Raw genomic sequence first — 14,773 nt, 5'->3', positions numbered from 1 at the left:
ACTCTAAAATATGTATAAATCCTATGAACTACTTAACCTGGTTAGCTAACAAGTTTATTTAAAAATGCATGATAATACTTTTGCTTTTTCTCTTATGCTAGAAAAACCCCCTATGCTTCTGGAAATCCAGAGTAAAGAAAATAAGGGCTCTATTAGATGTCAAATTGTTTTTATAAAGAGACCTTATTTCTCAGAAATAAAAAAAGCTAACCCAATGGCTTATGTTAACAGAAAAGTTATAAAACATGTTTTAAATAATTGCATAATGTGATAAAATATATCTAAGGTATGAAATAATGCTAGTTTATCAACTTTACATACTATTAATTTCTTAAGCTCTACATGAACTCATTTGGGTTTTTTTCATTCTCTTTTTCTTTGTCCTTCCAATCCATGCTATTCGAGGTAAAACCTAGTGGAAAAAAAATGAAAAAAGTTCCACCTGTTTGACTCCTTGCATTTATCAAGTCTGTATTAATCAAATGTATTTCTGGTAGACAAAAAACAGCAAGTGTTGATGAGGATGTAGAGATAACAGAACCCTCATAAATTTCTGGTGGGAATGTAAAATAGTTCAGCTACTTTGGAAAAGAGTTTGGAAGTTCCTCAAAAAGGTAAACAGAGTTACCACATGACTCAGCAATTCCACTCCTAGATATACACTCAAGAGAACTGAAAATGCCCACACTTGTACACCGATGTTCAAAGTAGCATTATTCATCATTCTAAAAGGTGGAACCCACATGCCCAACAACGGAAAATAATGGATAAAGAAAATGTGGTATATCCACAGAACAGAATATTATTGGCAATAAAAAGGAATGAATTACTAACGCATGCTACAACATGGATAAACTTTAAAAATATTATGCTAAGTGAAAGAAGTCACTCACAAAATAATCATTTATATGAAACGTCCATAATAGGCAAATCTATAGAGACAAAAAGTAGATTAGTGGTTGCCTAGGATTGGAGGGTGGGAGGAGTGTAGGGGAGAACGGGGAGTGGCAGCCAGTGAATGCAGGGATTACTTTTGTAGTGATGAAAATTTTCAAAACTTAAATTGTAATGATGGCTGAATAATTCTGTGAATATCCTAAAAAACCATTATACTTTAAATGGGTGAAATTTATGGTATGTGAACTGAATCTTATTAAAGACATTAAATAAAAAAAGTACATCTGGTAGCTTTCTGAGCCCACACACAACACAAAGCCTTGTTTCTTTCACACCAGTGTCTAAATAACCACTGCTATTCTAGTTATAGAGTAGCATTATAATTGACTGAAAATACTCTAGCAAAAATTTAAAAATCAGGATGTTAAAACAGCTCTAAACTACATGAAATCACCCTAAAATTTTAATTTTGCACCTATTTCAGAACTACAGCCATTCTCTTGGCATCAAAACGTAAGATAGATAAATTTTAAAAGCACCTAAAGAGAAAGTTTATTTGCCCATAGTACCATTTAAGGGGGAAAAAGTCTTTAATCTAAACTCTATGTGCTTTAAAAATTGTTAACAGTAGTAACAAGCTAAAGAGATGCATAATACCCATCATATAAACAATGTTAATCTACAAGTATAGATCATACCTTTTGACCTCTTGTCCTTTTTGCTTAGGAGATTCACCTCCATTCAGGATCTGTTCTAAATTCTTTGTTTCTACTGATCCATTTGGTTCTGAATTGGATAGTCCAAGCAATGACCTTACCCGCTGAGACCGTACATCTAATATAGTATCTGTGTAACCTACTTCCTGAAGATATCTATAAGAGAAAATTAAAAATATTAAATCCCACATATTGTTAATACCTGCAAACTTGTTAACTCAAAATCATATCAAAGGATTTTAGAAAAACCCATAATTCTATAAAATATATTCTTCCTTTGCCTCAGTAACTTTCTTCTCTATAGACTACTCCCAGTTCTAAGAGAACAAGGCCAATTACAAACCAAAATTTAATTAAGAAAGCATATGCATAGTATGGCTAACACTAATTGTCAATTATCTTGAAACATAAAAGCCCTAGAGCCTTAAAAAGCTTTTAAGAGTTGATGATATATATTATTTAAAACAAAACAAAAAGCCAGAAAGTGGTAAAGAATGAATAGAACTAAACCTCAGAACAGTGACATGCTAAGTTTAAACCTGAGTTCTTCGCCAGAAGTTAATGGATAGGTTAGTTCTCTTCCTAGGATCTAAGGTCTCATGGCATTCCTATAGTCCCATGGTCTTCACATTTTCTGTATATCTAAACCAGGGTACTTAATCTAGGATCCAGGATGAGACTGGAAAAGAAGAAAGGGACTGGATTATGACACAAATATAGATAATGGGTCATGAAAGCCTTTGTGTGACAAATTAAAGCATTTCTTCCTAAAGCATTTGATAGGCTAAGGAAAAATTCAAAAAAGGAACCTTATATATTGCTGGCAAATGAACAAAAGATTTTTAGGTGAAAGCTAATGACAGGGACACTGGTTAGGACAGTGTCCTAGGGACACAGCAAGAAGTAAAACTGAAGAGGAGGCAAATAAACGTGGAAAAAATAAGCAAGATATAATCTTAGTGACTTGGTGCACAAATAAACATGGCAGCAGAATGAAAGAAGATGTAAGAATTTGGGGAATTTTTAAGGTTTCTAGCTTGCATGGTTGGATGGTGGTTCTATTCAATGAAACGAAGAATAAAGGTTTAGAAATAGTTCACAGAGTATCCATCAGATAATCATGTACTGTCTAAGAAAGTGACAATGTTTATTCAATACAATGATAAGAAAGGTCAAAAGGCTCAGAAGAGATTGGACGGGGTATATAGATTTGGGAGCCATTAGTGTTTGGTGGTATTTGAGGCCATGGATTTAAATGAAGTTACCCAGAGAAAGAGAACGTAAATAAGCACAGAAAGCCTAGGGACACAAACATCTAAAGGGCTAGAAGAATAAGCGAAACTCAAAGGGAAATTTTAAAAAAGTACTTGAGAAATTAGGGGCAAAAATCATAGCACAGAGTGGTATTATGGAAATAAGAACAAAAAAGAGTTTAGGGCCGGCCCCGTGGCTTAGTGGTTAAGTGCGCGCGCTCCACTGCTGGCGGCCCGGGTTCGGATCCCGGGCGCGCACCGATGCACCGCTTCTCCAGCCATGCTGAGGCCGTGTCCCATATACAGCAACTAGAAGGATGTGCAGCTATGACATACAACTATCTACTGGGGCTTTGGGGGAAAAAATAAATAAAATTAAAAGAGTTTCAAAAAGGAATGAATAGTTAACATCAAATGTTTCCAAAAGACCAAATATGAACAAAAAAGGTCTGTTAAATATGTTTTGTGATAGTAGCTTCAGTGGAACATCAAAATGGAAAACAGACTAGACAGTTAAAACATGAATAAGGAAGTCTATGGAGATAAACTACTCTTAGAGAAAGGTAAGGAGAGAGAGAATATAAATCCAGGTAATGGGATTAGGCATTTATGAGAGAAATACTGTGCAAGTGATTTATCTACAGCTGTTGCACTCTTCTAAAAAATGCAATCCTCTTTTGCGGGGAACAACTCTCAGCACACTCTAACCATGTGGTGTGAATGAGCAGCCAAGATCTTACACAACCCAGGTAAAAATAACTAACTCATGGGCAGTTATTTGATCAAGACAAGACAAATCTAATCTTTAGAAATTATTCTGACTAAAAGAGGCAGTCCCCTGCCATCTGGAGGAAAGTGGTTTTCAGCAGAAAGGAATAAAATGGATACACAGAGGAGCAGAAAACCAGAGAATAAGAACATATCCTGGGTGTTTCCAGTTCCTGAGAAGTCCTCAGTGCTACCCCAGCTCTTGTCTTCCTGACACTCAGTTATTCAGCACTTCCCTCAATTCTGCTAGCTACTCCAGCATCCTTCCAAACAAATCTGTTCTTACTAAAATTAGTTCGAGTTCTAGTCACTAAGCATTCAGACCAATAAATACCTCCTTGAATGGAACATCAGAAACTAAGGTGATGAATATGAGGTTTAAATACATTTAGAGAAAAAAAAGTTAAGGGAGTTCTCAACTGACAGCCTTCATATTTTCAGTGAAGTAGAACCTGAGGTGTTCTAACAAGAGTAAAGGAGAATGGACTGAGATGTGCTAGATTTAGAATATTCACTGAGGGCAATGGGAGCAGGAGGCGACCAGGGTTATGGAGAAAGGCTCTCTGCAATGTTTAGACAGAAAACCATGAATACGTAATGGCATTCACACAATTCTGTGATTTTTTTCTCCAAGAACTAATGAGCAGCAGAAGCAACAGATAGTAAGACTAAATTAGGGCTGGGATACTGCAGGTAGATATGGTAAAATGACTGCTGGGAGAGGAATGAGAAGTGGGCAGCAAGAAAGCTAAGGGTATTAGCAAAAAGATGATAGATCATGGGGTCTAAGCTGGAGCTAGGGGGAAAAAAAAATAAACAAACAAAAAACCCAACAACAACAAAACAAAATAAAACCAACCATAGGTAGAGGAGCTAAGGAGGAAAATGAAGTAGCCAAGGATCTAAAGATCAAGTTAGGGTCAGAGGGCAAATAACATGGGAACTCGAATGAGAGAAGTGGAATATAAGACGACTGTCAGATCATGGAATATTCCAGAGGTAGGGCAGTTTTAGGTAATAACAAGATCAAGGGTCTGACCATATTTCACTGGGTTACTGAAGTGAAAGTAAAGATGTCTAGAGTTGAGAAGGTTGAATAATTGTAAATTACCCAAAATATCAGTAGTATGCAAGTACCACAAGTTTTCAAACCATAAGAGAGAAGAACAAATAGATAAAGACAATGAATAAGATTTGCCACACAAATACTTCTAATAGCAAAGAATTCCAACATCAAAACGCTTCCTCAAAAATTCAAATAAAAGTAGGATTTGGCAAGCCACACTGAAAGTTTCAGAAAACCAGCTAAATTCCTTCTCTAAAACAGTCACACTCCCACTTGAAACCAAATATGTGAATTTTGCAGTGATGGGATTGGGAGTGTCTACAAATATGAACTCTACGTTGTTTTTGTTCTGGCCTTCAAGTCAGCCAGTCTTTAAGACATTCTACCCCACAAATAAGAAAACACTATCATCCTAAGCAATGTTCAGAGGAAACAAACTTTAAAAAGATCCAAGAGTCTAACAAAGCAAAAGAGAAGCAATTTGGAAACTATACATATTGTCTTATTATCATTAAATTATTTTTCACTTGCAAAGTGACTGCATATAAGCACTTTCATACCTAGATCCTTCAAGAAAGCTGAAAATGAACCATTACTCACTGTCTTAACAGCTGTCTGCCTTGCTTCCATGTTAATTGGCTATTCTGAGGTGCTGTGGGAGCCTCTGCGTCTTTGGTTTCTTCTAAAAATTAGCAACAACAACCAAAAAAACAAGACAAGTTTCATACACATTATTTCAACTCTTGAAAATATTGCTGAAGTTCTCTTAGGGATAAATTTCCACAAAAATACACCTAAATATTTTGTAAAGGACAGAAGAAAATTAACTTTTATTGAGTATTAACTGTGGGTCACTCATTTTAAATGTGTCTATCCCAATAATCCAAACACTTAGGTACTACCCTCCTTGTCTTAAAATTGGCAAAACCTAAGTGTACATTAACTTATTACTACCAGGAATTCGAAATCAAAAGCCCAGGCTTTGAAATAAAATGTTATTTAAATTAATTTTTTTAACTACCAGAATTCTGCTGAGTTGAATGCTTTTGAAATTAAAAAGCTATATTTAATATTTACATAAGCTATTCAAAATCAACACTGTTAAGAAATTAGGCATATATAAAAAAACTACTGAATAATTTAATTTTGAGTCTGTATCAGAAGACTCTAAATCTATATCACAAGATTTTAGCCAGTCAATTGCATTTTTAGAACTAAAAGTTAAACCAGAAAATAGTTTTTACTATAGGTAAAAAGTTATATTTTATTTTCAGCTAACAAAGTGTATGAATTGAAAAAGACTTTAATAAATAGTATAATTTCAGGCGAGTTAAGCTCTCAACAAGTATCCCTAGAGTGAAATTTAAAACTATTTACTGACAGTAATGATATTATAGAAATATTTTCCCATAAATTCCCATTATAAAAATAAAGATAAAGCAAAGAAGAGAGGGCCGTAAAAGATCAGCCCTCACACGGCATGTTGAGAAGTCTTGGAATGGCTCACATTGTTACGCTCCTAGACTCCCCAGTCATGTGAGCAAATACTTATTGGTAGCAATTCAAATATTCCCTGCAGGCATTACTTCTCTAACCCTAACAATCCCATTATTAGTATCTTCCATTCTTCCCCTGAACGTAGGAATTTTTATGATTTATAGAAATAATTATTTCATTCTAATAGTTCCTCTATTTTTCTATTTATAATTAGTTCCCCTATTTTTCTATTTATAATTTTTCTATTTATACCATTTTTGTTTATTTTTTAATCACATATAACACATAATCATTGGGGAAAAAGTACATTTAAAAAAAGAAGATGGGCCGGCCCCGTGGCATAGCAGTTAAGTGCGCGCACTCTGCTCCTGGCGGCCAGGGTTCGGATCCCGGGCACACACCAAGGCACTGCTTGTCAGGCCATGCTGTGGCGGCGTCCCATATAAAGTGGAAGAAGATGGGCACAGATGTTAGCCCAGGGCCAGTTTTCCTCAGCAAAAACAGGAGGATTGGCATGGATGTTAGCTCAGGTCTGATCTTCCTCACAAAAAAAAAAAAAGAAGAAGAAGAAATACTATGGCCCAATCCTACCACCAAGAGTGTTCGTACTTGAGACTTTATCATTCCACATTTTCCATCTGAAAATACATACATAAACTTCTCCCCTCAAAAAAAAAAAGGGGCAATGTGTGTACTGCACTATAAGCTGCTTTTGACACAATGTATCTTGAACATTCTCTCTACGGCAACAAACATAGATTAACGTCATATAAAATGATTACCTAACATTCCATAGAAAGAGTGTGTGTGTGTGTGTATATTTAATATTAATATATATATTTATTTAATCAGTTCCTTAATGTTGAAATTACTTTCCATTTTTCACTATTATAAATAATGCTGCTAAGGATATCCTTGAAGTACACCATAAGCATACAGCTCAACGAATTTTTGAACACACCCATGTAACCAATACCTAGATGAAGAAAGAAAACATTATCAGTACCCCAAAAGCTTTCCTTGTGCCCTTTTCCAGTCACTAGATACTCTTAAAAAGAGTATCAACACTATACTGATTTCTACAAACTAGATTAATTTTTGAATTTGATATACACTAAATAATTCATATCAATTTTCAATTTTCTGTGACCCATCCACGTTGTCAGGTTCTGTTACACATAATTTCTTCACTTTGTTACTAAACAGCATTCCGTTATGCTAAAATATCACAATATATCCATTCTAATGCTGAAGGATGTTCAAGTTGTTTCTAGTTTTTTCCTATTAAAAATAACGATATCATGAACATTCTTACACAAGCCCTATGATGAACATATGTATTCATTTTAAGGAGTGGAATTACTGGGCCATAGGGTATGTATGCTCTGTTCCCTTTAGCAATACTGACATATCACTCTCAGAGTAGTTCTATCAATTTACAATCCCAACACCAGCAGGTCTACAAGTTCTGGTTGTTTCACATCCTTATCAACATTTGACTTTTTCTCTTTTGGATTTTAACCATTCTGGTAGGTGTCTAATTGTATTGCACTGTGGGTTTAAGTTGCATTTCCTCAATAACTAATAACATTGAGCATCATTTCATGTGTTTATTGGCCACCGGATATCCTCTTTTATGGGGTGCCTTTCTAGTCTTTTGCCCATTTTTCCACTGTTACAGTTTTTTTTCCTAAATGTAGGGAAAAAGGAGTTCCTGACATATTTGGATACAACCCCTTTTACAGGGTTAAGTTTAGGATATATATATTGGTATTACTGAGATGGGTATAAAAACATGCCTATCTTGTACTTTCAAATCAATATTTTGCACATTTTCTCTTCTTTACATTTTGATTTATTTGGGGTATATAAAAGGCGACCGTGATTCATTTAATGTTTACCTCTATCTATACTTTGATGTAAATAATTTTATCCCATTTTGTTTGCATGGTGTTTGTTTCTGCCCATCCCTTTGTTTTCCACTAAACATCCTGAATAGTCTTTCTACCTCAGTAAAAACAATTTACTTTGTTATTATTATGTATCCTATAAATAAAATACTTGCATGTTATTTTATTCCTCAATTTGAGGAAGTTTAAACAGTTAAGTTTATACAGATAAAAACAGCCTTGTTTTATCTTACTTCAGTTGTGGACAGGAGAGATTTATCTGCCAATAAATCTGCTAAGTTTGCTTTATACAAACTATTGCACTGGGACCAGCTAGCCAATCCTGACTCTGCCTAGGAACAATGTGGCTGCAAATAGCCTCCTTCCTCACATTTATGCAGACCAAGTTACGTGGGACAGCCCTCAAATTCTAGAAAGTGACTGCTTATTTTCTAAATATTTTAGCCATATTAGAAAGAAAATGAGTCAAAGAAAAGCTCTGAATCCATCAGGTTTTCTCTTATGGTGAAGCCACTGCACTCTCTCTAACTGCAACGGGACTACTGTAATAAATAATAAACATGGCTCAAAATATACAGACCTTCTATCTTTTCAAAATATACAGACCTTCTATCTTTTTATCATTTACTGTTGCTCTTCCAAGGAGAAGACCACAATATTGTTTCCTGGCATCAGAGTGAGGCTTCATAACCACTGAAAAGCCAGATCAAAGGAAACCCATGCCACTCCTATCTTGGTCTCTTAATTTTATATATATGACAACAATTGGAAGATAAAATAAATGGTTGTGCTGCTAAAACCAGTAAGAGAAGACCCAAAAATAAATTCATTGCAGACTGTATGTATGGAGTATTTCTGCTAAGTTCTAAATACTTAATATTAAACTAAAAACCAATTAACTAAATTTTTAAAATTTACTATAACACCTAACTAAAAGAAATCCATACAAAATTTTATTTTCCCTACTATATACGCTTTGACTTTATTAAGTATAGAAACAACTACAGAAGGAGAAGAAAAATTGAATATCCAAATAAAGACACATTTTTTTCTTGTCTTAGTAACCAGCATCCAAGAACAGCATAGAATTCAATTTGACTGCACTATCAAAATGTGTATATAAATGTGTTCTAACCATACCTGAGAAATAAGAAATTGCTAGTAATATTCCCAGATATTGTATAATATAAATCGAAATATTCCTTACTTACTAGACTTTCAGACTACTCCAAGTGTAATCACAGTCCTTTCCTACACCCAGCCCTATCTTCCCTGGATAACTGTTCATCAGATACTACTTTCACACTCACTACCTGTTTAGTAAAGAGCAAGGCCAATTAGAGATAATTTTTTCCTTCTCTTATTTTTACTGGCTCTCTCCACAGTTTCCCAATTCAATCAAATTTCCAATTTCTTTAGAGCTTAACTTAGTTAATCACAGCTTCTTCAGATGAAAAGAACGTTTTAATAATAAAAATTAAGCTTATATAGGATTGGACAAGGATTGCCTAGCAGGCATTACCTTCCACCTCTAATTACTACCAAAAATGGACCCACAGTTTTACAAAAGGTTTCAACACAAGGAAAATAGGACAAATAATCTCAGAATTGAGATGTAGATGAAACTACCTACTAACTTTCATTCATTTACTATTTTCCCCAAAATTCTAGACAGTATTACAGTAGTCAACCACCCAACTAACCAATGCTATCAAAGCAAAATAGGAGAAAAAGAACATGTCTATTACATAAAAATGAGCTTAAACCAATTGCTCTTGAATTGGGGGAGTAGGGAGTGGTTAACAGAAGAACTGAGTTTACCTGATTCAAAGGTTGGCATTTTCAAATCACCTTGGTTCAGTTCTGTGCCATATTTTAATTTGTGATATTTTGCCCTGAAAATTTAATAATAAATTGTTGAAAGAAAAAAAATTTTTTTGCTTTTCTAAACAGTTAAGTAAGCACTAGTATATACTTCTACAATAACATATAAAACATAATACGAATGCATATTTCTTTAGAAAACTTTACTTGCAAAAGAAGCTGGAGAAAAAAATGTACTACCATAAAAAAAAAAAAAGGTAAATTATCCAGCTAACATATAATCCAACTAACATATAAGCCAAAGTTAAAAGAAGATAATTTTTTCCTGAATTAAAACAAAATTCTAAAGCTTAGACTCGATAATAAAAGATAAAAGATATTTCAATTTAAAGACTTTGATCTTTTTCTTTTCTTTTCTCATATAAGAATCAAATCAAAATATCATGCTGTATTTTGGGCAAAGTTTTGTATCTTTCAAAGAGCTTTCAAATGCATCGTACAATGGTATAAAAGAGAATAATATTGTTCTATTTTATTTTATTCATATACAAAAATGAGGCACACATACCTTTCTTGTTTTAATGCATACTCTAACATCTTTATTCTTCTTACTAAATCCTTCTTCAAGTTTTCTTGACCTTTTCTTTCTCCTTGCAAAAATGCTATCCGGGCCTAAAAATATAAAAGGTTCATTTATTTTAATTTTTTCTTAAGTATCCATAGGGGACTGAAAAAAGGAAAATAATAAATGTAAACTTCTGCATTTTTATTCATGATAGCATGATTTAAAATTCAAAAAAGCAGTCAACAAACTTTCTCTGTTAGATAACAAAATCACTTTAAAAATAAAGATAACTATAAATTAGCTATTTGCTTATAATCCTTAAGGTCTCTAATATTAATAATTAATTTTACATAATCTTGAAAGGAAATTTTATACGTAAAAATTGCACCTAATTCCTAACATACGAGTCACAAAGAACTACAAAATAATATTATATTCACAAGTAAATATTTTTCCCAAAATGAGATATTGGTTGTTTCAAAATTACAAATTATTTTTTAAATTATTTCAACATTAATGTTTCATATTACCTCAAAAGCATTTCTTTCATGAAATACTTAAAAATTTATAATCTTTTCCCTTCTACCCACCCCACTCCAAATTATTTCAATTCTTGAAACAGTAATACCAGAGTAATACAAATAGTTTAAGTAAAGCCACCATATGTTCAATGACCTCATTACTTTCTGTGGTCATTTTTCTACTGTGAGAACAATTTTTTTTATTTTTAATTGCCTTATTTCCCAAGAGAGGCAATTCTCCATCTTTTTATGGCTCTTTCCAGCACGTCAGTCTTCTTTATCCACCCTACACTAAAGAATAATGTTGAAAGAGACTGGAATCCGTATGAAGACATTTGCCATTACACACACATTTACAATAAAACTAACTTTCACATGGGGGAGAACACTCTTGCTGAGATGATTCATAGTTGTATTTGTTCATTAAGAGAAAGTAAGCTACTTAGTAAGCTAAATTATAATTAAAATTTTTTTAATTTTTAAAAATTTCAGTGAACATGGAATTAGAACAAATGAATTCAGCTAGATGATTTAACCCATCAGGATGTATTCATTTCTTCTTCTTTTTTTTTTTTGTGAGGAAGATCGGCCCTGAGTTAACATCTGCCAATCCTCCTCTTTTTTTGCTGAGGAAGACTGGCCCTGGGCTAACACCCATGCCCATCTTCCTCCACTTTACATGGGACGCTGCCACAGCATGGCTCAACAAGCGGTGCGACGGTGCACGCCCAGGATCCGAACTGGCGAACCCCAGGCCACCGCAGCGGCACGCGCGCACTTAACCGTGTGCGCCACCAAGCCAGCCCCAGGATGTATTCATTTCTATAATAGAAATACAGTAGCCAGCAGACCAGCTAAATCAAATTAATTAATAAAAATACATTAGTAATAAATGACCACTGCCATCAAAACAAGCTCTTCTCTATTATCCTTAGAAAAAAGAATCATAACACCTGAGAAGTTATAGACAGCTAGTTATATAACACTCCTAAATACAAGTTTCAAAACAAAAGTAAAGGTCTAAGAGGAATGGTAAAGATTCAGAACCTAATAGTCTAAGATCTGAAAGAGAAAAGTAGCACTATGACTCTCTTAAACTATGGAACAAAGGTAAAATATGTCAATTTTATTACACAGCTTCAAGAAATTCTGATTGAGTTTTCTCCTATATTGGCTGCTTTTTTTAAAAGAACCATGAATCACATACTATAGAACCATTATGTGACTCCAATTTCCACATTTCATAAGCATTCTATAATGAGTAGCGGAAAAAGATGAAAGATGTTCATTTTATTCCGCTTCTTAATAAGTAGTAATTGGTGCCGGCCCCGTGGCATAGCCGTTAAGTGTGCGTGCTCCGCTGCTGGCAGCCCGGGTTCCGATCCCGGGCGTGCACTGACGCACTGCTTGTCTGGCCATGATGTGGTAGCATCCCGCATAAAGTGGAGGAAGATCGGCACAGATGTTAGCTCAAGGCCAGTCTTTCTCAGCGAAAAAAAAAAAAAGAGGAGGATTGGCATGGATGTTAGCTCAGGGCTGATCTTCCTCACACAAAAAAAAAGAAGCAGGAAAAATAGAAGTAGTAATTGGTGGTTTTCTGATTAGAGGGGCATTGCAAACTAAGCAAAAGTCACAATGTCCTCTAAAAGATAAAAACAAAAGGACTATAAAATGGCAATGCTTCTTCCTATTAGAATCTTATACTGTTGTGAGAATTCATTTTCACTTCTTTCTTTGGCATTTTCGTGTTAAAAACCATCCATACTTAGAGATTCTAGTTAATTAAGCAAACAAGCACACCCCACACAAAAAAAGCAAGAATCTCAAAGCAGCATCTGAACAGGAGCTGAAGGGAGATAATTCACAAGACACAAGACAAGGAAAAGGTGAGAATTAATTAAAACCAAACCTTTAAAAGGACATGGCCTAACCAAAAACACTTGGAGAGGTGGGTAAAAAGCAGGTGACAGATACATCATGACTACTGGAACTGACCTTATGACCTTGTATCACCAAGTACCCAGACAGATACTTTGACTGAAAAGGTAAATGTTCTATGTGGTGGTGGTAATAAAGACCAATTAAATAAAAGATTTGGCATTTAGTAAAGGATCACTGACAATGGACTTTTCAGCTATTTTTATAGGTCATAATGCACTATTAATAACATCATCTCTGCAAATGAACACTTTAAAAGTAACCACAAAAAGCACATTGACAATGGCATCAGAAAACAAAAGCACCTAGGAATATACCACAAAGATGTGCAAGATCTCCACAGAGAAAATTTAAAACTTTAACTGGACATAAAAGATAACCTAAAGGGACTAACAGACTCGCTACTGAAAAACACCAATTTTCACACAAACTCACCAAGACAGTTAATGTAATTCCAATCAAACTCTCAGTTTATGTGTCTGTAGAACTTGACAAGCTGATTCTAAAATTTACAAAATAATTCAAGACAATCAAGAATAAGCAAGACAACTGTAAAGGAAGAGGTGGTAAAACTTGCTCTACCAGACATTAAGATGTATTATAAAGCTATAGAAATTAAGACAGTGATGGGTGCAAGGATAAACAAACAGATCAAAGAAACAGAACATAAAGCCCAGAAACAAACCAATGCATAGAAGGTCACATGATTTATGAAAAGCAGAAGTTCAGAACACTGAGAAAAAAATGGTCACTTCAAATATAGTACTTAGAAAATAGGGTAAATATATGGGGGAGAAAATGAAAATAAACTTCTGCCTGATACATTACATACATCAGTTCCAGGAGGATTACAGATCGAAATGTGAAGGCAGAACAATAATGCTTTTAGGATATAATAAATATCTTCATAATCTCAGATTAAGGAAAGAATTCTTGAACAAGACAAAAGCACTACAATGAAGAAAAGGACGAATAAATTCATTACAATTAAAAAACTTCTGTTCAAGACAAAGCACGGATTTGCAACCTACCTCAGATTTGGTTTTGGACAGCCCCAGAGTGAAAAATGGGTTAAAAAAACAATAAACAAAAGAAGAATAGGCAACAAAGACCCAACGTGGCCCACAGAGCCTAATATATTTACTATTAAAGTTTGCAAACCTCCTATACAGTCACACCTCCTTTTATTGTGCTTCACAGATACTGCATTTTTTACAAGACCCTCTACCAGCAAAAAGATTACAATTCGCTGAAGGCTCAGGTGATAGTTAGCATCTTTTAGCAATGAAGTGTTTTTACATTAAGGTATGTACATTTTTTTTGACATAATGTTATTGCACATTTAATAGACTACGGTATAGTGTAAATATAACTTTTCCATGTACTAGGAAACCAAAATATTGTGTTAACTTACTTTACCGCGATATTTGCTTTATTGTGGTCGTCTGGAACCAAATCTGCAATATCTCCGAGGTATGCCTGTACTATTATCAGACAAAATAGACTTTTTTTTTTTGTGAAGAGGACTATCCCTGAGCTAACATCTGATGCCAATCCTCCCCCTTTTTTCTTGAGGAAGATTGGCCCTGAGCTAACATCCGTGGCCATCTTCCTCTACTTTATATGGCATGCCGCCACAGCATGGCTTAACAAGCGGTGCGTCGGTGCACGCCCGGGATCTGAACCTGCGAACCCCGGGCTACCGCACCGGAGTGCGCGCACCCAACCGCTTATGTCACCAGGCCGGTCCCCCAAAATAGACTTTAAATCAACAAAAGTTACAAGAGACAAGAAAGGCATTGTATATATCAATAAAGG

The 14,773-nt window shown here is 34.6% G+C and overlaps 1 protein-coding gene across 3 annotated transcripts in view; it reads right to left on the bottom strand.

Moving 5' to 3' along the window:
• Positions 1 to 14,773, bottom strand: part of STRN3 (striatin 3) — a 110,027-nt gene that overhangs the window by 43,614 nt on the left and 51,640 nt on the right. For all 3 annotated transcript variants that reach the window (XM_058540780.1, XM_058540778.1, XM_058540779.1), the window contains exons 2-5: positions 10,500 to 10,603; positions 9,929 to 10,002; positions 5,301 to 5,382; positions 1,596 to 1,769 (exon numbers count right to left, since the gene is read on the bottom strand). In XM_058540780.1, the coding sequence (XP_058396763.1) occupies positions 1,596 to 1,769; positions 5,301 to 5,382; positions 9,929 to 10,002; positions 10,500 to 10,603 (434 nt within the window). The remainder of the gene's footprint in view (positions 1 to 1,595; positions 1,770 to 5,300; positions 5,383 to 9,928; positions 10,003 to 10,499; positions 10,604 to 14,773) is intronic.

The sequence above is a fragment of the Diceros bicornis genome, chromosome 5 (assembly GCF_020826845.1).
Source record: "Diceros bicornis minor isolate mBicDic1 chromosome 5, mDicBic1.mat.cur, whole genome shotgun sequence".
NCBI classification, from domain to species: Eukaryota; Metazoa; Chordata; class Mammalia; order Perissodactyla; family Rhinocerotidae; genus Diceros; species Diceros bicornis.
The sequence above is the reverse complement of the archived record's forward strand: the minus strand, read 5'-3'. Positions and strand labels throughout refer to the sequence as shown.